This window comes from Macaca nemestrina, chromosome 4 (genome assembly GCF_043159975.1).
Source record: "Macaca nemestrina isolate mMacNem1 chromosome 4, mMacNem.hap1, whole genome shotgun sequence".
NCBI classification, from domain to species: domain Eukaryota; kingdom Metazoa; phylum Chordata; class Mammalia; order Primates; family Cercopithecidae; genus Macaca; species Macaca nemestrina.
In genome coordinates this window covers 19,519,414-19,546,407 of record NC_092128.1, presented here as the reverse complement: position 1 = coordinate 19,546,407, position 26,994 = coordinate 19,519,414, and the positions used below count along the sequence as shown (strand labels likewise).

At 48.5% G+C, this 26,994-nt stretch overlaps 1 protein-coding gene across 1 annotated transcript in view; it reads right to left on the bottom strand.

Annotated features, from left to right (window-relative positions):
- Window positions 1-1,595: 1,595 nt before the first annotated feature.
- The window catches only part of LOC105471296 (killer cell lectin like receptor G2), a 28,935-nt gene continuing 3,536 nt past the window's right edge, over window positions 1,596-26,994 (bottom strand). Inside the window, exons 4-5 of the mRNA XM_011723695.3 lie at window positions 3,016-3,119; window positions 1,596-2,614 (exon numbers count right to left, since the gene is read on the bottom strand). Coding sequence (XP_011721997.2) covers window positions 2,494-2,614; window positions 3,016-3,119 — 225 coding nt within the window. The 3' untranslated portion in view covers window positions 1,596-2,493. The remainder of the gene's footprint in view (window positions 2,615-3,015; window positions 3,120-26,994) is intronic.

Below are 26,994 nucleotides of genomic sequence, written 5' to 3'. Positions count from 1 at the left end.
TCCATCCAATACCATCTAAAGCAGAACTGCCTGGTCAATCCACAGAATGAGGGGGAGGAAAATAGTCGTCTGGGGCAAATAGTTGTTGCTAAGTTTGGGAACAATTTGTTATAAAGCAGGCCATGCACTGTGGCTCACTCCTGTAATCCCAGCACTTCGGGAGGCCAAGGCGGGCAGATCACCTGAGGTCAAGAGTTCGAGACCAGCCTGGCCAACATGGCGAAACCCCATCTCTACTAAAAATACAAAAATTAGCTGGGCATGGTGGTGGATGCCTATAGTCCCAGATACTCAGGAGGCTGAGGCAGGAGAATCACTTGAACCCGGGAGGCAGAGGTTGCAATGAGCTGAGATTATGACACTGCACTCCAGCCTGGGCATCAGAGCGAGACTCTGTCTCAAAAAAAAAAAAAAGATTGTTATAAAGCAACAGATAACCGAGGGTGTGGATTATCACAAGTGTGAAGTAACTTGGTACCTCCTTTCTCCCTCACTCCACCTGATGGCTTCCCACTCGGCTGCCACTAATACCTTTCTAGATTCCTCTACTGTGTGCTGGGATGGAGAGTATGGCCTTTGGAGTCAGATAGCAAGTGGGTTCCATTCTAGACCTTGCACTTTCTAGCTGGGTGACTTTAAGTACAACACTTCCCTTCTCTAAAAGGTACTGAGAAGGCTAGATAAGGTTTTGTATACTCATAACCTACAGATGTGTCATTTCTCCAGGCACAGACCCTGGGAACATACGGCAGGGGGTGGGAGTGGTAACATACACAGCTTCTTGCCCACATAGGATGTATTTTGATTGGTGTCTGCCCTACCTGAGACACCCATTTCACCTCCAGCCAGGGAATTTCCATTTCCCTTTTTTTTTTTTTTTTTTTTTTTGAGACAGAGTCTTGCACTGTCGCCCAGGCTGGAGTGCAGTGGTGCAATCTTGGCTCACTGCAACCTCTGCCTCCTGGGTTCAAGCAACTCTCCTGTCCCCACCTCCTGAGTAGCTGGGATTACAGGCGCCCACCACCATGCCCAGCTAACTTTTTGTGTTTTTAGTAGAGATGGGGTTTCACCATGTTGGCCAGGCTGGTCTCGAACTCTTGACCTTGTGATTCGCCCACCTCAGCCTCTCAAAGTGCTGGGATTACAGGCATGAGCCACCGCACCTGGTCTCCATTTCCCTTTTTGTTGTTACATCTCAAGAGTGTGAGAAGTGCGGGGCTGGGGGACGGATAGCACTAGGAAAAATTTCTAACGTAAATGACAGGTTAATGGGTGCAGCAAACCACCATGGCACGTATATACCTATGCAACAAATCTGCACGTTCTGCACATGTACCCCAGAACTTAAAGTATAATAATACTAATTAAAAAAAAGTGTGAGAAATTTCTTCCATCTAGGACTCTCCATCCCATTCTCCCAGACAGCCCATTACTGGCTCAGATGCACCAATAAGGATTTCTGTTTAGGAGGGATCTGGGTGCGTGGTCTGACTTTAGAGGGAAGGCTGGCTTGCAAGGGCCAGTTGAGTGCGTGCCCAGCACCAAGCTAAGACGCAGGCCCAGGCTCCTGCTGTTTGGAGGTCTAGCTGGACTCAAGGGACTACACAACTCTGTCAGCCACTTCCTCCAGCCTGAAGGTCTTCACCGCACCCCAGCACAGAGGCTTCTTCAGGCTGGTCGTCTCTGCAGCTGTGGGTGGAAGAGCTGCCTGGAACCTGCCCCCATTTCTCTGATTTCCTTTCTCACTCAGACTTCTCAGCTTCCACTTACCAAGCTGGGGTGCTCTCCTGGCTTCTCCTGCCAGATGGCCCTGTCCTCTCTGTCTTGTCTTACCCTTGGGCATCAACTTGCCAGGAGCCGGCCAGCCCACATGCGGGATCTCCACCCAGAACCTTCCTGTCTGCCAACCCTTTGCCAACTCTCAGGGCGGGGAAGGAAAACCTTTCTCCCCACTCCTCCCAGGCCTGACCGCTCCTTTTCCTTGGTTAATTTCCCACAGAGGCTGCCAGGAGGCTGTGTCCGACGTACACCCAGCTGCCTGGAATAGAATTCACAGCAATGACGTTATCCCTGCCAAGTCCCACTGCCACCGAACAACAGCAGACTCGTTTCCATGAGTCGGAATGAGAACCCAGATTGGAATCAGCTATGGTTGCTAACCCTGTCTTTTTCCTCTAGGGAGAAATTGTCATTTTAATGAAACCAAGGCACAGAAATGCTAAACAACCATCCCAATGTCATCAAACGAATCATCCACAGAAGCTGGAGACTAATATTGGCACTCAGGCCTGAGGCCACAGAAAATCTCCTTTCCCTCGGATGCATCTTCCTGGGTTGAAGTCCAGCTCCTAGACTCGCTCGTGTGTGCCCCCTTGAACAGAGCAGGGAGACCTGGATGCCTGGGTCCAGGAAGAGGCTGCCCAAGCTCTCAACTGGCCTCCCCTGTAGGGGTGCTGCATCCGCCTGGCAGGCTGAGGACAGGCAGAGCCCAGATCACTGGGTCCCCTTGGCACAGACCCAGGGTCTTGGAGTGCTGCAGTTTGCAGCCACCAGAGTGCCTTCCTCCAGGGCCCCGCAGTTGATATCCGGGTTGTCCTTGCCGTCCTCAGGGAGTCTGGGGAAGGGTGGGAGGGGAAAGAGGAGAGGTGTTTAGGGTGCCGGGGCCTCACTTCCCAGACAGACCCTCTAGCCTGTGTGCCTGTCACCTCTACCGGCCTGCGCACTGAGTGAGTCACTGCACTGGTCAGCCACGTGGCACTGGATGAATCCCCAAACCTCCCTGGGCAGCTGAACCCGCATCTGTAAAACGGGGGTGACAACCCTGCTTGGGTGAACGTGCTGGGAACCCAAATAAGGAGTGAAGTGACAGGGACTCATCAGGCACCAGGCCGCGAGGATGGGCGTGGGTTGCTTTCCGAGTGGCATTCCAGGTTAGGGGAGCAGCAAGGAGGTGGACCCTGGACAAATGGAGGATCCAGAACAGCAGAGGAGGGAGAAAAGCCCATGGTCACTCACAGCCGGGGCGGCAGAGGGGCCTCGTCGATCCAGTGCCAGCCCTGGGGGCCTCGCCAGGCCCCCACCCAGGAGTGCCTGGAGACTGGGTATCTGCCCAGGAAGTCCTGAGGGAGAAAAGTAAGATGGTCACTCCCCTGGACACTGGTGTGGCTCACCTGGGGCGTATGGGTTCCACAGGGTCCCACCTGGCCAATCCAGAAGGATCCGCTCAAGCCAGTGCTTGCAGAACAAAACCACCTTGAAAGCTGGATTGGATGCCTGCTGGGTGCCAGGCGCTGTGCTCAGGGCTGGGTGCCAGAATGGGGGTGACCCTGTCTCAGCCAAAGGGATGTGAACGCCAAACACTACTAAGCGATGCTCAATGGGCGTTGAGTGGGCAAAGAAACAAGGAAGCTCAGAAAGTGAGGGAGGTGGTCAGGCACGGTGGCTCATGCCTGTAACCCCAGCACATTGGGAGGCCGAGGCTAGCGGATTACCTGAGGCCAGGAGTTCGAGACAGGCCTGTCCAACAAAATGAAACCCCGTTTCTATTTAAAAAAAAAAAAAAAAAAAAGCTGGGCATGGTGGCAGGTGCCTGTAATCCCAGCTACTTGGGAGGCTGAAACAGGAGAATCGCTTGAGCCCAGGAGGCAGAGGTTGCAGTAAGCCAAGATTGTGCCACTGCACTCCAGCCTGGGCTGACAAGAGGGAAACTCCATCTCAAAATAATAATAATAATAATAATAATAATAATAATAATAATGCATGCAGACATGCAGGAACAACAAAAACCAAAGTATGTTGGAGAGGTACTAGAGGAGACTTTTTTTTTCTTTTAAATATTTACCCTCAGTGTCACATTATTTTTAACAATGAATTAAAGCAAAAAAGACAATGTTTTAAAGTATATATTTAAGATTTTTTTTTTTTTTTTTTTTTTTTGAGACAGAGCCTTGCTCTGTCACCCAGGCTGGAGTGCAGTGGCACGATCCTGGCTCACTGCAGCCTCCGCCTCCCAGGTTCAAGCGATGCTCCTGCCTCAGGCTCCTGAGAAGCTGGGACTACAGGCATGCACCACCAGGCACAGGTAATTTTCATATTGTTAGTAGGGATGGGTTTTGCCATGTTGGCCCAGGCTGGTCTGGAGCTCCTGGCCTCAAGTACCTATCCACTTCAGCCTCCCAAAGTGTAGAATTAGTGGTGTGAGTCACTGCACCCGGCCAAGATTTTTTAACTTGGAAAAAAAAGTTTAAATATTTTAAGCCCCAGGGTCGGACGTGGTGGAGGGGCAGCGATGCCGGCACAGCCCGCATCAGCTTGTTCTTTCTGAAATGTCGTTTGGCGCTATGTAACAAGAGCAGCACCACCGCTCCTGCTCCAATGGGTGATTTCGCTGGGAAATAAATCCGAGAATATAAAGGGGAAAAATGAACTTATCTAAAGATAACACGGTGCCATTTGTGAAGAAAAACCGGAAACTCCCCAAACGCTCAGCAACCGAGAAATAACAAGGCAAATTATAGGATGTCGACGTGATGGAAAATTATAGTGCTATTAAAAATGACAAGTGTATAGAAAATGTCATTATGCAGGAAAATGTAAATATGAAATCATGCCAAGTAAAAAAAAAAAAAAAAAAGACTATACTAGAAAGTACATATCGCTCACAACGTCAAGAAGCACATGTTCCCTCTGAGGCAGGTTAGGAGCAGAGTGGTATACGTGAATTTCGTGTACGCTGAATTCTTCTTCCCTGAGAAAATGGTGTAGGTCAACAAAGACAAGCCCTGGGACTCAGAAAGCCAGCACTGGACTGATGATTGTCCCGTTGCTGCCACCTCCTCCATCCTTCAGATCTGAGCTAAAGGTTGCTTTTTTTACGGACACTGGGCTGACCCTCTCCAAGGTGAACTAGGTGTTCCTCTCTCCCCTTGGTTTCCACAACTTTCACAGAATAAAGTTGCCTCTTTTTTATTTTTATTTTTGAGACGGAGTCTTGCTCAGCTGCCCAGGCTGGAGTGCAGTGTCACAATCTTGGCTCACTGCAACCACCGTCTCCCAGGTTCAAGGAATTCTCCCATCTCAGCCTCCTGAGTAGCTGGGATTACAGGCACCTGCCATCATGCCCATTTTAGTAGCGATGGGGATTCACCATATTGACCAGGCTGGTCTTGAACTCCTGACCTCAGGTGATCCACCCGCCTTGGCCTCCCAAAGTGCTAGGATTACAGGCATAAGCCACCGCACCCAGCCTCTCTTTTTTATTTTTTAAGAGACAGGATCTCACTACGTTGTCCGGGCTGGCCTTGAACCCCTGGGCTCAAGCGATGCTCCCACCTCAGCCTCCAAAGTAGCTGGGACTGCTGGTACGTGCCAGCACTCATGTGCTACCTCCTAATGGCTTGCCTCCTTGTCACTTTCCTGTATTAGATGGTGAACCTGGTGCAGGCCAGGAGCTCGTCTTACTCAGCATTGCACTATGACAGCCCAGCACACAGTAGGTCAGCTCAGTGAAACTGCCTCCCCGTGCTCACTGCCAAAAATCAGCAAGAGCCACAGTGAACCCAGGCCATCAGGCCACTGCGTGTCCCAGAAGTGTCACAGAAAACCCATCTTCTGCCCCTCAAGGTTAGTACCAGTCAGTCAGCAGCCCAGAGAGAAGCCAGGGGCAACTTCCAGGCTGAAGGTTGCTAATCTTACCCTTCTTGAATCCTAAAGAGCACACAGGAAAATGGAGAGTGGTGAGTGGGCGGAACAGAGAAGGTACACTGGGCAGCTGTTCCTTGGCTGGTGCTTCGGGGACACACTGGGGCCCAGGATGGGGCTGGGCGGGGAACCCTAGAGAGTATGGGAGGGCCCCAAGCTGCTCTGAGGTGTGAGTCAGAGGGCTGAGCGGCCCAACAGCGTCTTCCTGGGAGCCCTCAGCTGCCTGTTTGGGAAGGCACACCAGGGCTCAGTGCCTCTCCAGGGCTGAGATGGGGCCAGGCTACCCCATATGCAAATTCTGGCTCCATGACTTGTGAGCCACATGACCTTAGACAAGTTACCCAACCTTTCAGAGCCGCTGGGTGGTCCTCTGTAAAATGAGGATGCTTGTGATGAGGCTTGAGATACTAACATAAAGCCAGGGCTACCTAGTACACACTCATCCCAGTCCTCTTGCCTCTGATGTGTGGTGGGCAAAGCTTGTGACCTGCCTCCGACACACATGAGCCCCTTTGATGCTTACAGCAACCTCAAGAGGACCCTGCCCTTCTGTCAGAGCCCCAAGCCATCTGCCTCTCTCTCCCTTCCCCTCTGGGCCTCCTGGTGACAGGAGCTGAAGGCCTCCCCCAGCCCCAACCCCGCCTAGACCCACCCACTCCATTCCATTCTTCTTTTCCTTGCAGTTGAGACTCCTGATCTCATTGTTAGCAAAAATGGTGGTGTGGGGAAGGTGTTCAGAGTTATAAATAAACTCCAGGAACTACTAAGTAATTTGTGGCTAAAAGGACTGCTCTGTGCAAAAGATTCTGAGGCCTCCTTAAACTGTGGATTCTCCAACTTTCCCACTAATATGGGGAGAGGGAATGTGATCCTGTGCAGAATGGACTGAAAATCTCATCTTTTACATCTTAAAATTATAGAAAATTATTTCCTATGCCTTCATACATTTCTTTTTAAAAAAATTGTGATAAAAGATTCATGGCCAGGCATGGCTGCTCGCAGCTGTAGTCTTAGCACTTTGGGAGGCTGAGGAGGGCGGATCACTCAAGCCCAGGAGTTTGAGACCAGCCTGTGTAACATAGTGAGACCCTGTCTCTACAAAAAATACAAATATTAACCAGGTGTGGCAGCACACTGCTGTAGTCCCGGCTACTCAGGAGGCTGAGGCCGAAGGATGGTTTGACCCCGGGAGGTCGAGGCTGCAGTGAGCCATGATCGCACCACTGCACTCCAGCCTGGGTGACAGAGCAAGATCCTGACTCAAAAAAAAAAAAAAATTTAATGACATAAAATTTACCATTTTAACTATGGTAAGTGTTGAGTTCAAGGGCATTAAGTATATCCACATTGTTGTGAAACGGTCATCACCATCCATCTCCTGAACTTTTTCACCTCCCCAAACTGAAGCTGTCCTCATTAAACAACTCCCCATCCCCCGCTGCCCTGGCAACCGCCATTCTACTCTCTATCTTCACCCATGTCTATTTTAATATTAAAATGTTTCAAATTACTTTTCTTAATCCTAGGATGTATATGTATTCATGGTTTAAACTTTTTGAAATTAGGATCGGGCTCGAGTTCAGCATGTGCTGTTAAGGTAGCTTCCTCCCTCCTCCACTCTGCAAAGCAAAGCTGTTAGTAAACTAATGGTGAGCACTTACAACTTCCTACTTTTCACTAATCCTGAGCAAAACAGGCTTCTGGGGAAGATGAGCCACGTCTATCCTGTACCCCCGGGCGCCCTGGCCCTGGTGCGTTCCTGGGGTTTGTGTGCGCTGCTTCTATGTGTGCGTCCTGTCCTCCTCACCCTGCCTCAGCACCTTCGGGAGCTTCCGGTCCTTGTCCAGAACTCAGGAAAATTCCAGAGTTCCACAACCATTATATTCCAGATTTTAACTGCCTGGATCTTGAATCTTAGCATTGTTCTTTTTGCAGGGAAGGGGTTTACCCAGAATGTGATATGTTTTCTGTAGATTTACTTATGTTTCAAATGATTGATGCTGTATGCATTTTTTTTGTTAAATTCTTTATCTCAGGTTCTGTTTCCAATTTGGATAGTTAAACCCACCTCCCCACACTGGCAACAAGGAGGTCTAAAATCATCTGAGGTGAACCTGTCTGACGCGAGGCCCGTTTTACTGGCTTCCTGTTGGCATTTGCTGTGCTCAGTTGGTCTGTCTCAGGACAAAATGCCATGTTCATCAGTCTTAAGCGATGGGATTCCATAAGTAAGTAATGGGATGAACTATGTCCCTGCAACAATCTGATCCGTGCCCTGCTTGGCTCCTGGCCCCAACTCCAGGCACTCTGGAGACCACCTTTGGACCCACCTACATTCCTATAGGCCTTCAATTTGCAGATACAACCAGTCTGGGTCTGTACAGTCTTGGTACAGGAGCCTGGGGTGCTTTCTTTGCACAGCCCATTCCCATCTCAACGACAACACCTCAGGGCCCAGCCCAGGAGCTGAGCAGAAACCGTTCTCTACTGAGCTCCTCTTGCCCTCATGGGCTACTGGTGCCCTGGCATATTCCCCCAGTCACAGCCTATATTATTTGTGAAACATTTAGAAATAAATGTTATTCCTGGTTACACAGTAATCTGTGCTCACTGTAAAACATCACCTCCAGCTGGGCGCAGTGGTTCACACCTGTAATCCCAGCACTTTGGGAGGCCGAGGTGGGTGGACCATGAGGTCAGGAGATCGAGACCATCCTGGCTAACACGGTGAAACAAACAAAACAAAACAAAAAATTACCTACAGCAGATTTTTTTTTTTTTTTTTTTGAGATGGAGTTTCACTCTTCTTGCCCAGGCTAGAGTGCAGTGGTGCAATCTCAGCTCACTGCAACCTCCACCTCCTGAGTTCAAGCGATTCTCCTGCCTCAGCCTCCTGAGTAGCTGGGATTATAGGCACGTGCCACCACGCCTGGCTAATATTTGCATTTTTTTAGTAGAGAATGGGTTTCACCATGTTTGCCAGGCCAGTCTTGAACTCCTGACCTCAGATGATCGGCCCACCTTGGCCTCCCAAAGTGTTGGTATTACAGGCGTGAGCCACTGCGCCTGGCCCTCCAGCAGATTTTTATATGGGAAAAATGGGAAGATACCAGCCACCCTTTCCTGAGCCTGCCATGGGGGTCGTGAGGGGACCTGGCCCCAGTGTTGGTGGTGGCTCCAATGTCATCGTCTTGGTCTGTTTAGTCTGTTTTCTGTTGCTGTCACAGATTACCACAGAAAGGGTAATTTATAAGGAAAATAAATTACTTCTTACAGTTTTGGAGGCTGGGTCAGGTGCAGTGGCTCATGCCTGTAATCCCAGCCCTTTGGGAGGCCGAGATGGGGAGGTTTCTTGAGGCTAGGAGTTTGAGACCAGCCTGGGCAATAGAGTGAGACCCTGCCTCTACTAAAACTCAAAAAAATTAGCCAGGCGTGGTTCCAGCTACTCAGGAGGCTGAGATGGGAGGATTGCTTGAGCCTAGGAGGTGGAGGCTGCAGCAAGCCATGATCACCACACTGCACTCCAGCCTGGGCAACAGAGCAAGACCCTGTCTGAAAAAAAGAGGGCTGGGTGCAGTGGGTCACACCTGTAATCTCAGCACTTTGGGAAGCCGAGGCAGGCAGATCACTTGATATCACGAGTTTGAGACCGGCCTGGCCAACATGGCAAAACCCCACCTCTACTAAAAATACAAAAATTAGCTGCATGTGGTGGCAGGAGCCTGTAATTCCAGCTACTTGGGAGGCTGAGGCACCAGAATTGCTTGAACCTGGGAGGCAGAGGCTGCAGTGAACCAAGTGGCGACCTGCCACTGCACTCCAGCCTGGGTGACAGAGCAAGACTCTGTGTCAATTTAAAAAAAGAGAAAGAGATGGCCGGGCGCGGTGGCTCAAGCCTGTAATCCCAGCACTTTGCGAGGCCGAGATGGGCGGATCACAAGGTCAGGAGATCGAGACCATCCTGGCTAACACGGCGAAACCCCGTCTCTACTAAAAACACAAAAAATTAGCCGGGCGAGGTGGCGGCGCCTGTGGTCCCAGCTACTCGGGAGGCTGAGGCAGGAGAATGGCGGGAACCCGGGAGGCGGAGCTTGCAGTGAGCTGAGATCTGGCCACTGCACTCCAGCGTGGGCGACAGAGCTAGACTCCGTCTCAAAAAAAAAAAAAAAAAAAAAAAAAAAAAAGAGAAAGAGGTTGGGCAAGTTGGCTCACGTCTGTAATCCCAGGACTTTGGGAGGCTGAGGAAGGTGAATCAACTGAGGTCAGGAGTTCGAGACCAGCCTGTATTTTGTCTCTACTAAAAATACAAAAATTATCCAGGCGTGGTGGTGGGACCTGTAATCCCAGCTACTCAGGAGGCTGAGGCAGGAGAACTGCTTGAACCTGGGAGGTAGGTTGCAGTGAGCCAAGATCATACCACTGCACTCCAGCCTGGGTGACAGAGCCAGACTCTATCTTTAAAAAAAAAAAAAGAGAAAGAGAAATGTGGGGGACACACTGAAACCATAGCAGCAGTGTTGGGGTGGGGCTTCTGAGCCAGGTGTTTGGTGCAAATATCTTCTCTGACACTCTGATCAAGCACAAGTTACTCAGCTTTTCTTTGCCACAAGATTCCTTATCAATGAAAGAGAAAAAGGAACCATCATCTCCACATCACAGGGCTATTTGAACTGTCAGGCCTCTGAGCCCAAGCTAAGCCATCATATCCCCTGTGACCTGCACGTACACATCCAGATGGCCTGAAGTAGCTGAAGAATCACAAAAGAAGTGAAAATGGCCTGTTCCTGCCTTAACTGATGACATTACCTTGTGAAATTCCTTCTCCTGGCTCATCCTGGCTCAAAAGCTCCCCCACTGAGCACCTTGTGTCCCCCGCCCCTGCCTGCAGAGAACAACACCCTTTGACTGTAATTTTCCACTACCTACCCGAATCAGCTCCACCCTTATCTCCCTTCGCTGACTCTTTTCAGACTCAGCCCGCCTGTACCCAGGTGACATTAAGAGCCTTGCTGCTCACACAAAGCCTGTTTGGTGGTCTCTTCACCCAGACGCGAGTGAAATTTGGTGCCGTGACTCGGATTGGGGGACCTCCCTTGGGAGATCAATCCCGCCCTCCTGCTCTTTGCTCCGTGAGAAAGATCCACCTACGACCTCTGGTCCTCAGAACAACCAGCCCCAGGAGCATCTCACCAATTTTAAATCAGATAAGCAGCCTCTTTTTACTCTTTTCTCCAACCTCTCTCACTATTCCTCAACCTCTTTCTCCTTTCAATCTTGGTGCTATCTTTCAATCTCTCCTTTCTCTTAATTTCAGTTCCTTTGCTTTTCTGATACAGACAGGAGACGCGTTTTATCTGTGAACCCAAAACTCTGGCGCCGGTCACGGACTCGGGAAGACAGTCTTCCCTTGATGTTTAATCATGTGGGGACGCCTGCTTGATTATTCACCCACGTTTCAGAGGTGTCTGATCATGTGGGGACACCTGCCTTGGTCCTTCACCCTTAGCAGCAAGTACTGCTTTTCTGGGGGGCAAGCACCCCCCACCCCTTCTCTCTGTGTCTCCACCCTCTTTTCTCTGGACTTGCCTCCTTCACTATGGGCAACCTTCCACCCTCCATTCCTCCTTCTTCTCCCTTAGCCTGTGTTCTCAAGAACTTAAAACGTCTTCAACTCACGCCTGACCTAAAATCTAAACGCCTTATTTTCTTCCGCAATGCCGCCTGACCCCAATACAAACTCGACAATCGTTCCAAATAGCCAGAAAATGGCACTTTCAATTTCTCCATCCCACAAGATCTAGATAATTCTTGTCATAAAATGGGAAAACAGTCTGAGGTGCCTGATGTCCAGGCATTCTTTTACACATGGGTCCCTCCCTAGTCTCTGTTCCCAATGCAACTCGTCCCAAATCCTCCTTCTTTCCCTCTCGCCTGTCCCCTCAGTCCCAACCCCAAGTATTGCTGAGTCTTTCCAATCTTCCTTTTCTACAGACCCATCTGACCTCTCCCCTCCTCCCCAGGCTGCTCCTCACCAGGCCGAGCCAGGTCCCAATTCTTTCTCAGCTTCTGCTCCCCTACTCTATAATCTTTCTATCACCTCCCCTCCTCACACCTGGTCTGGCTTACAGCTTCGTTCTGCAACTAGCAACTAGCCCTCCCCGACCTGCCCAGCAATTTCCTCTTAAAAGGTGGCTGGAGCTGAAGGCATAGTCAAGGTTAATGCTCCTTTTTCTTTATCCAATCTCTCTCATTGGCTAGCGTTTAGGCTCTTTTTCTTTTCTTTTCTTTTTGAGACGGAGTCTCGCTCTGTCGCCCAGGCTGGAGTGCAGTGGCACACGGTCTCTACTCACTGCAAGCTCCGCCTCCCAGGTTCATGTCATTCTCCTACCTCAGCCTCCCGAGTAGCTGGGACTACAGGCGCCCACCACCACGCCCAGCTAATTTTTTTGTATTTTTTTTTTTTAGTAGAGACGGGGTTTCACCATGTTAGCCAGGATGGTCTTGATCTCCCGACCTCCTGATCCACCTGCCTCAGCCTCCCAAAGTGCTAGGATTACAGGCGTGAGCCACCACACCTGGCCTAGGCTCTTTTTCATCAAATATAAAAACCCAGCCCAGTTCATGGCTCGTTTGGCAGCAACCCTGAGACGGTTTACAGCCCTAGACCCTGAAAAGTCAAAAAGAAGGCCGTCTTATTCTCAATATGCATTTTATTACCTAATTCGCTCCCGACATTAAATAAAGCTCCAAAAATTAGATTCCGGCCCTCAAACCCCACAACAGGACTTCATTAACCTCACCTTCAAGGTGTACAATAATAGAGTAGAGGCAGCCAGACGGCAACGCATTTCTGAGTTACAATTACTTGCCTCTGCTGTGAGGAAAAACCCAGCCGCACCTCCAGCACACAAGAACTTCAAAATGCCTAAGCCGCAGCAGTCAAGGATTCCTACAGGACTTCCTCCCCCAGGATCTTGCTTCAAGTGCCAGAAATCTGGCCACTGGGCCAAGGAATGCCTGCAGCCTGGGATTCCTCCTAAGTCATGTCCCATCTGTACGGGACCCCACTGGATATCAGACTGTCCAGCTTGCCTGGCAGCCACTCCCAGAGCCCCTGGAACTCTGGCCCAGGGCTCTCTGACTGACTCCTTCCCAGATCTTCTCGGCTTAGCGGCTTAAGACTGACGCTGCTCCATCACCTTGGAAGCCTCCCAGACCATCACAGACGCTTTGGGTAACTCTTACAGTGGAGGGTAAGTTCATCCCCTTCTTAATCAATACAAAGGCTACCCACTCCACATTACCTTCCTTTCAAGGGCCTGTTTCCCTTGCCTCCATAACTGTTGTGGGTATTGACGGCCAGGCTTCTAAACCTCTTAAAACTCCCCAACTCTGGTGCCAACTTGGACAACATTCTTTTAAGCACTCCTTTTTAATTATCCCCACCTTCCCAGCTCCCTTATCAGGTCGAGACATTTTAACTAAATTATCTGTTTCCCTGACTATTCCTGGGCTACAGTCACACCTCATTGCTGCCCTTGGATCTCCCTACCTTAATCCACAAGTATAAGACACCCCTACTCCCTCCTTGGCAATTGATCATGCACTCCTTACCATCCCATTAAAACTTAATCACCCTTGCCCCACTAAACGCCAATATCCCATCACACAGCACGCTTTAAAAGGATTAAAGCCCATTATCACTCGCCTGTTACAACATGGCCTTTTAAAGCCTATAAACTCTCCTTACAATTCCCCCATTTTACCTGTCCAAAAACAGGACAAGGCTTACAGGTTAGTTCAGGATCTGCATCTTAACCAAATCGTTTCGTCTATCCTCCCTGTGGTGCCAAACCCATATACTCTCCTATCCTCAATACCTCCCTCCACAACCCATTATTCTATTCTAGATAAACCTAGCTGACCCCATAAATCCTAAATCATTTCCCCACTCCCCTTTCCATTCCTTAAAAAACAGCCCTAAAAGCTGCACCCACACTAGCTCTCCCTAACTCATCCCAATCTTTTTCATTACACACAGCTGAAGTGCAGGACTCTGTGGTCCAAATTCTTACACAAGAGCCAGGACCGCACCCTGTAGTCTTTCTGTCCAAACAATTTGACCTTACTCTTTTAGTCTAGCCCTCATGTCTGCATGTAGCAGCTGCCGCTGCTTTAATACTTGTAGAGGCCTTCAAAATCACAAACTATGCTCAACTCACTCCCTACAGTTCTCATAACTTCCAAAATCTATTTTCTTCCTCACACCTGACGCATATACTTTCTGCCCTCTGGATCCTTCAGCTATACTCACTCTTTGTTGAGTCTCCCACAATTACCATTGTTCCTGGCCTGGACTTCAATCCGGCCTCCCATATTATTCCTGATACCATACCTGACCCCCCATGACTGTAGCTCTCTGATCCACCTGACATTCACTCCATTTCCCCATCTTTCCTTCTTTCCTGTTCCTCACCCTGAACACACTTGGTTTATTGATGGCAGTTCCACCAGACCTAATTGCCACTCACCAGCAAAGGCAGACTATGCTATCATATCTTCCACACCTATCATTGAGGCTACTGCTCTGCCCCGCTCCACTACCTCTCAACAAGCCAAACTCATTGCCTTAACTTGAGCCCTTGCTCTTGCAAAAGGACTATGTGTCAATATTTATACTGGTTCTAAATACGCCTTCTATATCCTGCACCACCATGCTGTTATGTGGGCAGAAAGAAATTTCCTCACTATGCAAGTGTCCTCCATCATTAATGCCTCTTTAATAAAAACTCTTCTCAAAGCCACTTTACTTTCAAAGGAAGCTAGAGTCATTCACTGCAAGCAGCCATCAAAAGGCATCAGATCCCATCGCTCAGGGCAATGCATACGCTGATAATGTAGCTAAACAAAGCAGCTAGCATTCCAACTTCTATCCCTCATGGCAGCTTTTCTCCTTCTCATCTGGCCACTCCCACCTACTCCCCTACTCAGACTTCCACCTATCAATCTCTTCCCACACAAGGCAAATGGTTCTTGGACTAAGGAAAATATCTCCTTCCAGCCTCACAGGCCCATTCTATTCCGTCGTCATTTCATAACCTCTTCCATGTAGGTTACAAGCCGCTAGCCCGTCTCATAGAACCTCTCATTTCCTTTCCATCGTAAAAATCTATCCTCAAAAAATCTCAGTGTTCCATCTACTATTCTACTGCTCCTCAGGGATTGTTCAGGCCCCCTCCCTTCCCTACGCATCAAGCTCAGGGATTTGCCCCCGCCCAGGACTGGCAAATTGACTTTACTCACATGCCCTGAGTCAGGAAACTAAAATACCTCTTGGTCTGGGTAGACACTTTCACTGGATGGGTAGAGGCCTTTCCCACAGGGTCTGAGAAGGCCACCGCTGTCATTTCTTCCCTTCTGTCAGACATAATTCCTGGGTTTGGCCTTCCCACCTCTATACAGTCTGATAACGGACCGGCCTTTATTAGTCAAACCACCCAAGCAGTTTCTCAGGCTCTTGGTATTCAGTGGTGCCTGGTTTTACCTCAAACTGCCACCCTTAAGTCTCTCTTTAAGTGGATAGAAGATCTTCAGTGACAAAGTACACTCCAATACTTTCACCCTAATGAAGTCCTATTCTTTACTTTTATATTCTCTTATTCTCATTCCCATTCTTATGCCACCCTCTACCTCGCCCCAACTATCTCCACCACACTATCAATCTCACTCACTCTCTCCTAGCCATTTTTTTTTTTGAGACGGAGTCTCGCTCTGTCGCTCGGGCTGGAGTGCAGTGGCCGGATCTCAGCTCACTGCAAGCTCCACCTCTCGGGTTTACGCTGTTCTCCTGCCTCAGCCTCTGGAGTAGCTGGGACTACAGGGGCCCGTCACCTCGCCCGGCTAGTTTTTTGTATTTTTAGTAGAGACGGGGTTTCACTGTGTTAGCCAGGATGGTCTCGATCTCCTGACCTCGTGATCCGCCCGTCTCGGCCTCCCAAAGTGCTGGGATTACAGGCTTGAGCCACTGTGCCCGGTCTCCTAGCCGTTTTTTAATCCTTTTTTTTTTTTTTTTTTTTTTTGAGACAGAGTCTCTGTTGCCCAGGCTGGAGTGCAGTGGCGCAATCTTGGCTCACTGCAAGCTCCGCCTCCTGGGTTCATGTCATTCTCCTACCTCAGGCTGGAGTGCAGTGGTGCAATCTCGGCTCACTGCAAGCTCCGCCTCCCGGGTTCATGTCATTCTCCTACCTCAGCCTCCCGAGTAGCTGGGACTACAGGCACCTGCTACCACGCCCGGCTAATTTTTTGGTATTTTTAGTAGAGATGGGGTTTCACCGTGTTAGCCAGGATGGTCTTGATCTCCTGACCTTGTGATCCACCCGCCTCGGCCTCCCAAAGTGTTGGGATTACAGGCGTGAGCCACCACGCCCGGCCTTAATCCTTCTTTAACAAACAATTGCTGGCTTTGCATTTCTCTTTCCTCCAAAATTACCAAGGCCTTGACTTACTGCTAAAAAAAAAAAAAAAAAAAAAGGACTCTGTATATTTTTAAATGAAGAGTGCTGTTTTTACCTAAATCAATCTGGCCTGGTATATGACAACATTAAAAAACAAAACAAAACAAAACAAAAAAAACTCAAAGATAGAGCCTAAAAACTTGCTAACCAAGCAACTAATTAGGCTGAACCCCCTTAGGCACTCTCTAATTGGATATCCTGGGCCCTCCCAATTCTTAGTCCTTTAATACCTGTTTTTCTCCTTCTCTTATTCAGACCTTGTGTCTTCCGTTTAGTCTCTCAATTCATACAAAACCGCATCCAGGCCATCACCAAACGTTCTATATGACAAATGCTCCTTTTAACAACCCCACAATATTGCCCCTTACCACAAAATCTTCCTTCAGCTTAATCTCTCCCACTCTAGGTTCCCACATCACCCCTAATCCCGCTTGAAGCAGCCCTGAAAAACATCGCCCATTATCTCTCCATATCACCCACCAAAATTTTTGCCGTCCCAACACTTTACCACTATTTTGTTTTATTTTTCTTATTAATATAAGACAGGAATGTCAGGCCTCTGAGGCCAAGCTAAGCCATCACATCCCCTGTGACCTGCACATACACATCCAGATGGCCTGAAGTAACTGAAGAATCACAAAAGAAGTGGAAATGGCCTGTTCCTGCCTTAACTGATGACATTACCTTGTGAAATTCCTTCTCCTGGCTCATCCTGGCTCAAAAGCTCCCCCACTGAGCACCTTGTGTCCCCCGCTCCTGCCCACCAGAGAACAACGCCCTTTGACTGTAATTTTCCACTACTTACCCGAATCTTGTAAAACAGCCCCACCCTTATCTCCCTTCGCTGACTCTTTTCGGACTCAACCCGCCTGTACCCAGGGGAAATAAACAGCCTTGCTGCTCACACAAAGCCTGTCTGGTGGTCTCTTCACACGGACACGAGTGAAAAGGATAGTGTTCTCTTTTGAACTTATGGATAGTGTTCTCTTTTGAACTTATAAAACAATTTGATACATATCAAAATGTCACGTGTGTCAGTCTTTTAACTGTTGGGATTCCGTAAGTGTGACGGGATGAATTCTGTCACCCTAAAATTCATACGTGGGTACCCTAACCCCCAGTACCTCAGAATGTGACTGTACTTGGAGTCACGCCTTTAAAGAGTGCTTAAATGCACATAAAGCTGTTCAGGTGGCCCCTAATCCAATGTGACTGGGGTTGTTACAAGAGGAGTAAATTTAGACATACCAAGAGACACTAGAGATGGGAGGGCACAGGACTGCCAGGTGAGGACACAGGGAGAAGGGCCACTACCTGAAAGCCAAGGAGAGGCCTCTGGAAACCCGGAACCTGCTGACACCTTGATCTTAGACTTCCAGCCTTCAGGACTGTGAGAACGTCAGCTTGTTGAAGCTACTCAGTCTGCAATATTTTGCTATAGTAGCCCCAGTAAACTAATACAATAAGATTTGTTTATTTACTTATTTTTTTGAGATAGGGTCTCGCTCTATCACCCAGGCTGGAGTGCAGTGGCGCGATCTTGGCTCACTGCAGCCTCTGCCTCCCGGGTTCAAGCGAGTCTCCTGCCTCAGCCTCCCGAGTAGCTGGGACTACAGGCATGTGCCACCATGCTCAACTAAGTTTTGTAGTTTTAGTAGAGATGGGGTTTCACCATGTTGCCCAGGCTGGCCCTAAACTCCTGATCTCAAGTGATCTGCCTGCCTCGGCCTCCCAAAGTGCTGCGATTACAGGTGTGAGCCACCATGCCCAGCCTACTTATTTTTTGAGACAGAGTTTCGCTCTGTCACCCAGTAGCGCGATCTCGGCTCACTGCAACCTCTGCCTCCCAGGTTCAAGTGTTCTTCTGCCTCAGACTCTTAAGTAGCTGGGATCACAGGCATGTGACACCATGTCCCGCTGATTTTGTATTTTTAGTAGAGATGGGGTTTCGCCGTGTTGCCCAGAATGGTCGCAAACTCCTGACCTCAGATGATCCACCCGCCTCAGCCTCCCAAAGTGCTGGGATTATAGGTGTGAGCCACTACGCCCAGCTAATACAATAAGATTTGAAAAAAGGTTTTACTTCTTTAATAAATGGAAGACTACAGGACTAGGAGGAAGATCTGAGGGCTCCCACTGGACCGTGAGGCCCGGCCATGCCTTCCGCACCCCTGCATGCCCAGTCCCCAGCACAACGTCAGGACACTGTGGGGTATAAGGAGTAGAGATTCCTTATGGCACAAGTGTGCCTAAGGGCATAAGGATATTCCCTATATAACAAGCGGACAACCGAAGGAAAGAGTTCCTACACACCAACAAGAAAAAGACTGAGTAATGCTAAGAGAAAAGAAACAGACAGGGCATGGGTAAGCAATTCTTTTTTTTTTTGGATGGAGTCTCTGTCGCCAGGCTTGAATGCAGTGGTGTGACCTTGGCTCACTGCAACCTCCGCCTTCCAGGTTCAAGTGATTCTCCTGCCCCAGCCTCCCAAGTAGCTGGGACTACATGTGCATGCCACCATGCCCAGCTAATTTTTTTGTATCTTTAATAGAGATGGGATTTCACCATGTTGGCCAGGATGGTCTCGATGTCCTGATCTCATGATCTGCCCACCTCAGCCTCCCAAATTGCTGGGATTACAGGCATGAGCCTCCGCACCCAGCTATGGATAAGCAATTCTAAGACTATTCCCAGACAGCCGAACCAGTATGAGCCATGGTCTGGCCTTATGTGGAAATACAAGAAATGCAAAGCCAGTCTTCTTTTTCCCCTGTCAAACTGACAAAGATTTAAACAAAAGTTAGAAAAAGAATTGGCCAGGCACAGGGGCTCATGACTACAATCCCAGGACTTTGGGAGGCTGAGGTGGGAGGATCGCTTGAGGCCAGGATTTTGAGATCAGCCTGGGCAACACAGTAAGATTTCATCTCTACAAAAAATAAAAAATTAGCTGGGTGTGGTGGCACATGTCTGTGGTTCCAGCTACTCGGGAGGCCGCGGCAGGAGGATTGCTCGAGCCCAGGAGAGTTCGAGGCTGCAGCGAGCTATGATGGCACCACTGCGCCCTAGCCCGGGCAACGGAGTGAGACCTGTCTCTAAAAACAAAACAAAACAAAAAAACAAAATAAAACCAGATTATGAAACAGCACATTTCTTTTCTTTTCTTTTCTTTTTTTTAAAGAGACAGAGTCTCACTCTATCGCCCAGGCTGGAGTGCAATGGCACAATCTCAGCTCACTGCAACCCCTGTCTCCCAGGTTAAAGTGATTCTCCTGCCTCAGCCTCCTGAGTAGCTGGGATTACAGGCACCCGTCACCACACCTGGCTAATTTCTGTATTTTTAGTAGAGACAGGGTTTCATCATGTTGGCCAGGCTGGTCCTGAGCTCCTGACGTCAGGTGATCCACCTGCTTCGGCCTCCCAAAGCACTGGGATTACAGGCATGAGCCACCAGGCCCGGTCTTCCATTTTTGTTTTTTTAAAAAAGTTACATATCGCCGGGCGCGGTGGCTCACGCCTGTAATCCCAGCACTTTGGGAGGCCGAGGCGGGCGGATCACAAGGTCAGGAGATCGAGACCACGGTGAAACCCCGTCTCTACTAAAAATACAAAAAATTAGCCGGGCGCGGTTGTGGGCGCCTGTAGTCCTAGCTACTCGGGAGGCTGAGGCAGGAGAATGGCGTGAACCCGGGAGGCGGAGCTTGCAGTGAGCCGAGATCGCGCCACTGCACTCCAGCCTGGGCGACAGAGCGAGACTCCGTCTCAAAAAAAAAAAAAAAAAAGTTACATATCATAGAAAAAAGCCTGGCAGTAGCTATTCCAAAGTATTTTGTTAGTGCTTATCTTTAGATATGAGATAATGAGTAAAATTTATTTTCTAAATGTTCATGTTTTCCAAACTTTTTGCAGTGAACATATTAATAATGAGAAAAATACATAGCAATAAGAGATACTGGTATGTGTGTTCAAGACTTCACTTCTTGGCTGGGAGCAGTGGTTCATGCCTGTAATCCTAGCACTTTGGGAGCCCAAGGTGGGCAGATCACCTGAGGTCAAGAGTTTAAGACCAACCTGGCCAACATGGTGAAACCTCGTCTCTACTAAAATACAAAATTTAGCCAGGCATGATGGCAGGTGCCTGTAATCCCAGCTACTTGGAAGGCTGAGATGGGAGAATCGCTTGAACCTGGGAGATGGTGGTTGCAGTGAGCCAAGATTGCGCCACTGCACTCCAGCCTGAACGGCTGAGCAAGACTCTTGTCTCAAAAAAAAAAAAAACAAAAACAAAAACAAAAAGAACTCACTTCCTGTCCTGCTCTCACAAGGGTCCTCAGGGGTTCTCAGGAGGGCTCCTCTTGGCTCCTCCAGAGCAAGAGACATCAGGCACTCCAGGCAGCTGACAGGACAGGCCCAGTGGCCAGTTCTTCAGGGCTCTGTCCCTCCACTCTCACTCTCATTGTCCCCAGGCGAGGTGGCACAAACAGAGGTGAGTCTCAGAGGAGGCGTGTGTCTCAGAGAGGTGTGGATATGACAGCCAAAGTGGGTGGGATAAAGGGCTGGGAAGCCCAATACAGAAGGTGGGGATACCAGACCGCAGACTGTTTCAGAGCTGTCACCTGACACGTGGCAGTTCCTGACCCCTATCCCCGGGCAAAGCCTGGACCCCTAATCCTTCTGTAATGCATGGCAGGCACTTGCAGGAACAATCCCACAGGAATAAAAAGCTAGGCACTCCCTCCCCTCCCCACTGTGTGGGGCTGAACAACTTTGACTCCAGGTAGGGACAGTCCGACAAAATGTCATGCATGTAAATATCTTCAGTGACATATTAACAAGTCAAGTCCAGAAATATTTGGGGAAAAAAAATCATGACTAAGTAGACTTGATCACAAGAAGCCAGGAATAAAACAAACCACCACAAGAGATTAAAAGGAGAAACAAAAAAGATATTATCATCCCACTGGATGCATAAAAAGCATTCAATGATTTAAACTCATTCATATTTAAAAACCTTAAATAAGAGTAGAACTTTTTTTAAATGATAAAAATAGAAAGAAAAAAGGACAAAAATAATGGGAAGAGAGGCTGAGTGGGTTGGCTCATGTCTGTAATCCCAGCACTTTGGGAGGCCAGGGCAGGAAGATCACTTGAGCCCAGGAGTTCAAGACCAGCCTGGGAAACATAGTAAGACCCTGTGTCTATTAAAAAGAAAGAAGAAAAAAGAAAAAGAATGGGAAGAGCCAACATCAGATGAGAAACATCAATATTTTGGAAGCTGGATAACCGTAACAGCCTCAGAGCTGAGAAAGCTCAGTGGTTTTCAAGGAAAGGACAGATAGACAGCTGGGAGAAAGCCAAGAAATACCCCCAATGTGTATTGAGAAGCTCCCAAAGCTTAAGTATTAGAGACAACGGGTCCTTCTGAAGGCCAAAGTATGGGAAAAAGGACTGGTTGAAAGTCTGTAAAAGAAGCAGTTAGGATCCTCCACCTCTAGCCCAACGATCCACTCATCTTCCCTATGGAGCGAGCTATTTGGAAAGATGAACCACAGAGGCTTTTAGAATCCAGGATATCAGGTTCAGCTAAGGGTGAAGGTGTTTATACTAAAACGGGAAGGGGATGCAGTAGCTCGTGCCTGTAATCCTAGTATTTTGGGAGGCCAAGGTGGGTGGATCGCTTGAGGCCGGGAGTTTGAGACCAGCCTGGACAACATGGCAAAACACCGTCTCTACAAAAATACAAAAATTAGCTGGGTGTGTTGGTGCGACTCTGTAATCCCAGCTACTCAGAGGGCCAAGGCGGGAGAATCACTTGAACCTGTGAGGCAGAGGTTGCAGTGAGCTGAGATTGCTCCACTGCACTCCAGCCTGGGTGACAGACCGAGACTGTCTGGAAAATAAATAAATAAATAAATAAATAAATAGGAAGGATATTTAAGTGCTACACACTTAGAGGTGAAACCACCCCCTCCTACCCCTAGAATGATGACAGCTCAGCACTCACTAAGAAAATGACTGCGTCCCTGCCTGATTTCCATATGGTAAAGCCTGCCTCTAAAAAAGCTCAGCCTCACCCCCACCCTCCCACCTGACATAGAACACTTAATCTGTAATTTAGTGCTTTACTCTCAATGACAGCAGCTGGGGATCGCAACATTTGAGGAAATTTTCTAACATGAAAAAGACAATAAACAGAATAAAAAGTACACACAAAAAATCAGAGCTAATGCAGGGAGCAGAGGAAAATTTCAAAACCACCAGCATCCACAATGAAATAAGAAAAGATGGCATCAGCCAGGTGTGGTGGCTCACACCTGTGATCCTAGCACTCTGGGAGGCCGAGGCAGGCAGATCACTTGAGGTTGGGAGTTCAAGACTGAAAAGATGGCCTCCATGAAACAGGAACAGGACAGCATAAAAAAGGAACATTTGGAAGGTCAAAAGAGTTCTGAAAATTAGAAACAAAGCAGCAAAACTGTAAATGAAGAAAAAGACCCACAGGGCATATTATTAAATTTCAGAACACTGAGAACAAAGAAGACACTGAAGTTTTCCAGAGAAGAAATAAAAATGAGTGACATACAAAGAACTGGGAATCGGAGTGGCTCATACTTCTTTTTTTTTTTTTTTTTTTTGAGACCTAGTCTCGCTCTGTCGCCCAGGCTGGAGTGCAAGTGGTACAATCTTGGCTCACTGCAACTTCTGCCTCCCAGGTTCAAGCAATTCTAGTACCTCAGCCTCCCGAGTAGCTAGGACTACAGGTGTGCGCCACTATGCCTAGCTAATAATTTTCTACTGTGCCTGACCTTGGCTCAGATTTCTTAATGGCAAGACTAAGAGCTGACAGTCACGGAGAATTCTGGGGGAAAGCGGTTTTCTACCTAGAATTCTATACTCAGATGTGATATTATGATATCTATGTCTCTATCTCCATATCTCTAACTAAAATAATGTTTTTGGCTGGGCATGGTGGCTCACACTTGTAATCCCAGAACTTTGGGAGGCCGAGGCAGGTGGATCATTTGAGGTCAGGAGTTCAAGACCAGCCTGGCCAACATGGTGAAACCCCGTCTTTACTAAAAATACAAAAAAATTAGCCAGGCATGGTGGCACATGCCTGTAATTCCAGCTACTTGGGAGGCTGAGGCAGGAGCATCACTTGAATCCAGGAGGCAGAGGTTGCAGTGAGCCGAGATCACGCCACTGCACTCCAGCCTGGGTGACAGAGTGAAACTTCATCTCAAAAATAAATAAATAAAATAAAATAAAATAAAATAATGTTCTTGTCCACAGTTCCTGGCTCATAACTCCCATAGCCCTTGCCACATGATTTGTTATAATGCTGTGGTGCTCCAGGCCTCAGACGCAGTCCCAGGCCTAGGAAATAGAATCTCTCTCTCTCTGACCTTCTGCCCAAGGCAGGACTCTAATCTGCTGTGGGTCATAAGACCTTATTCCAGGGAAGGTCCTGGCCCATCTCTGCTAGAGCAAATTAATCAAACCCAAAGGGGGAACGTGGGAGCCCAAACTTAAAGCCAGCCAGTCAGAAGTTCCAGAGGCCTGGACTTATGACTGGTGTCTGAAGCTGGGCAGCCTTAGGGACTGAGCCCTCAAACTGTGGGATCTGAAGCTACCTCCAGGAAGACAGCATCGGAGTTGAATTAAATTACAGGACACCCAGCTGGTGCCCACTGCTTGGTGCATAAGAGAAAAAACAACAAAACAAAACACACATGCGGTCACAGAAGCCTTCTGGGTTGATGGTGGTTGTTGTGTGAGAGCAGAGGAAAGACAGTTTGAGTGTTTTTCCTACACACCAGCCAAGTGATTGGTAGCTTGGAGGTTAGAATAAAAGTTCTTTAAGCACAAAAGGTCTCAAGAAATTGAGGTCGGGTACGGTGGCTCACATCTGTAATCCTAGCACTTTGGGAGGCTGAGGCAGGCAGATCGCCTGAGCCCAGGAGTTCAAGACAAGCCTCGGCAAGGTGGCAAAACCCTGACTCTACTCAGGAGACTGAGGTGAAACCAATGAAAAGACAAGCGATCTGTGAAACAGGGAATCCCACCAAGGAGAGAGGCAAAAGGCATAATGAGGATGCAGGTAAATAGAAATTCTGGAACAGCTGTGCAGCAGACCTGGTGAGCAACTGGTCCAGACTGGAACAGAGAAGAGAGGATTCCAGGAGGCTGTCTGGCCCAGTGTCACTATCTTTTTTTTTTTTTTGAGATCGAGTCTCACTCTGTTACCCAGACTGGAGCACAGTAGCACAATCTTGGCTCACTGCATCCTCTATCTTCTGGGTTCAAGCAATTCCCATGCCTCAGTCTCCCAAGTAGTGGGGACTACAGGTGCATGCCACCACGCCTGGCTAATTTTTGTATTTTTAGTAGAAATGGGGTTTCACCAGGTTGGCCAGGCTGGTCTTGAACTTCTGACTTCAGGTGATTCGCCTGCCTCCTCAGGCTCCCAAAGTGCTGGGATTATGGGTGTGATCCACTGCGCCTGGCCTCACTATCTTTTCTTGAAAGTGTTTTGAAAGGCACCTGGTGCCTTGCTCACCTTGACCTTCAGGACACATCCTCCTGTCATTTACTCTCATAGCACTGTGCACCGCCCCTTCACAGCACAGATCAGTGTGGTCATTAAACATCTATTTCTATGATTTCCTGATTGATGTCTGCCTCCCTCACTGCTCTCTTAGCTTTGTCAAGGTGGGGGTTGTGCTATTCTGGCTCATTACTGAATCCCCTATGCCAAACACGGAGTAAGTGCTTAATACACACTCCTTAAAGCACTGAAAGAAGGAATGCTGCGTTTTCATACGTACCAGAACAGCTAATATAACCTCCTGGCACCTGCCCCCAGGTAAAATTAAGCCAAGGATTGCTGGGAATGTAAAATCGCACAGCTCCTGTGGAAAACAGTACGGCAATTCCTCAAAAAATTAAAAATAGGATTACCATATGATCCAGTAATTCTCACTTCTGGGTATATACTCTAAGAACTGAAAACAGGCTGGGCATGGTGGCTCACGCCTGTAATCCCAGCACTATAGGAGGCCGAGACGGGCGGATCACAAGGTCAGGAGATCGAGACCATCCTGGCTAACACAGTGAAACCCCGTCTCTACTAAATATACCAAAAAATTAGCCGGGCGAGGTGGCGGGCGCCTGTAGTCCCCACTACTCGGGAGGCTGAGGCAGGAGAATGGCGTGAACCCGGGAGGCGGAGCTTGCAGTGAGCCGGGATTGCGCCACTGTACTCCAGCCTAGGAGACAGAGCGAGATGCCATCTCAAAAAAAAAAAAAAAAAAAAAAAGGGTCTTGAAGAGATATTTGTCCACCCAAATTCATAGCTGCGTTACTCACAACAGCCCAAACATGGAAGCAACCCAAGGGTACTGACCAATGAATAAATAAGCAAAATGTGGCACATACATACAATGGAATATTATTCAGCCTTAAAAAGGAAGCGAATTCTCATACAGGCTATGACACAGGTGAGCCTTGAGGACATGATGCTAAGTGAAATAAGCCAGTCATGGACGGGCATGGTGGCTCATGCCTGTAATCCCAGCACTTTAGGAGGCCGAGGCGGGTGGATTACGAGGTCAGGAGATCGAGACCATCCTGGTTAACACAGTGAAACCCCGTCTCTACTAAAAATACCAAAAAATTAGCCAGGCGTAGTGGCGAGCGCCTATACTATCAGCTACTCGGGAGGCTGAGGCAGGAGAATGGCGTGAACCCGGGAGGCAGAGCTTGCAGTGAGCCGAGATTGTGCCACTGCACTCCAGCCTGGGTGACAGAGCAAGACTCTGTCTCAAAAAAGAAAAAAAAAGAAATAAGCCAGTCACAATAAGACAAATACTGTGTGATTCCACTTGTATGAGGTTCTTAGAGTAGTCCAAACCAAAGAGAGAGAGAGAACGCAGCATGGTGACTGCCAGGGACTGGGGATGGGAGCAATGGGGAATTAGTGTTTAGAGGCGTTAGAGTTTCAGCTGTACAAGATGAAAAGATTTCAGGAGATGGATGGTGGTGATGGGTGCTCAACATTATGAATGTATTTAATATCACTCAACTGTACACTTAAAATGGCTAGGATGGTAAATTTTATGTTATGTGTATTTTAACACAATTTTTTTAAATGGGAAAAAAAAAAAAAGCCAGGCACAGTGGCTCACACCTGTAATCCCAGCACTTTGAAAGGCTGAGGTGGGAGGATTGCTTGAGTCCTGGAGTTTAAGACCAGCCTGGGCAACATAGCAAGACTTGTGTCTCTACAAAAAATAAGGTAGCCGGTTGTGGCACATGCCTGTAGTCCTTGCTATTCAGGAGGCTGAGGTGGGAGGACTGCTTGAGCCTGGGAGTTCAAGCCTGCAGTGAGCCATGACTGCACTACTGCACTCAGCCTGGGCCACAGAGTGAGGACCTGTCTCAAAAAACAAAAGAAAAAAAAAAAAAAGGAAAATGCTAGGTACAGTGGCTCATGCTGTAATCCTAGCACTCTGGGAGGCCGAGGCGGGCGGATCACCTGAGGTGGGGATTTCGAGACCAGCCTGACCAACATGGAGAAACCCTGTCTCAACTAAATATACAAAAATTAGCCAGGTGTGCTGGCGCATGCCTGGAATCCCAGCTACTTTGGAGGCTGAGGCAAGAGAACCCCTTGAACCTGGGAGGTGGAGGTTGCAGTGAGCCGAGATCATGCCACTGCACTCCAGCCTTCCTGGGCAACAGAGTGAGACTCTGTCGCAAAAAATAAATAAATAAATAA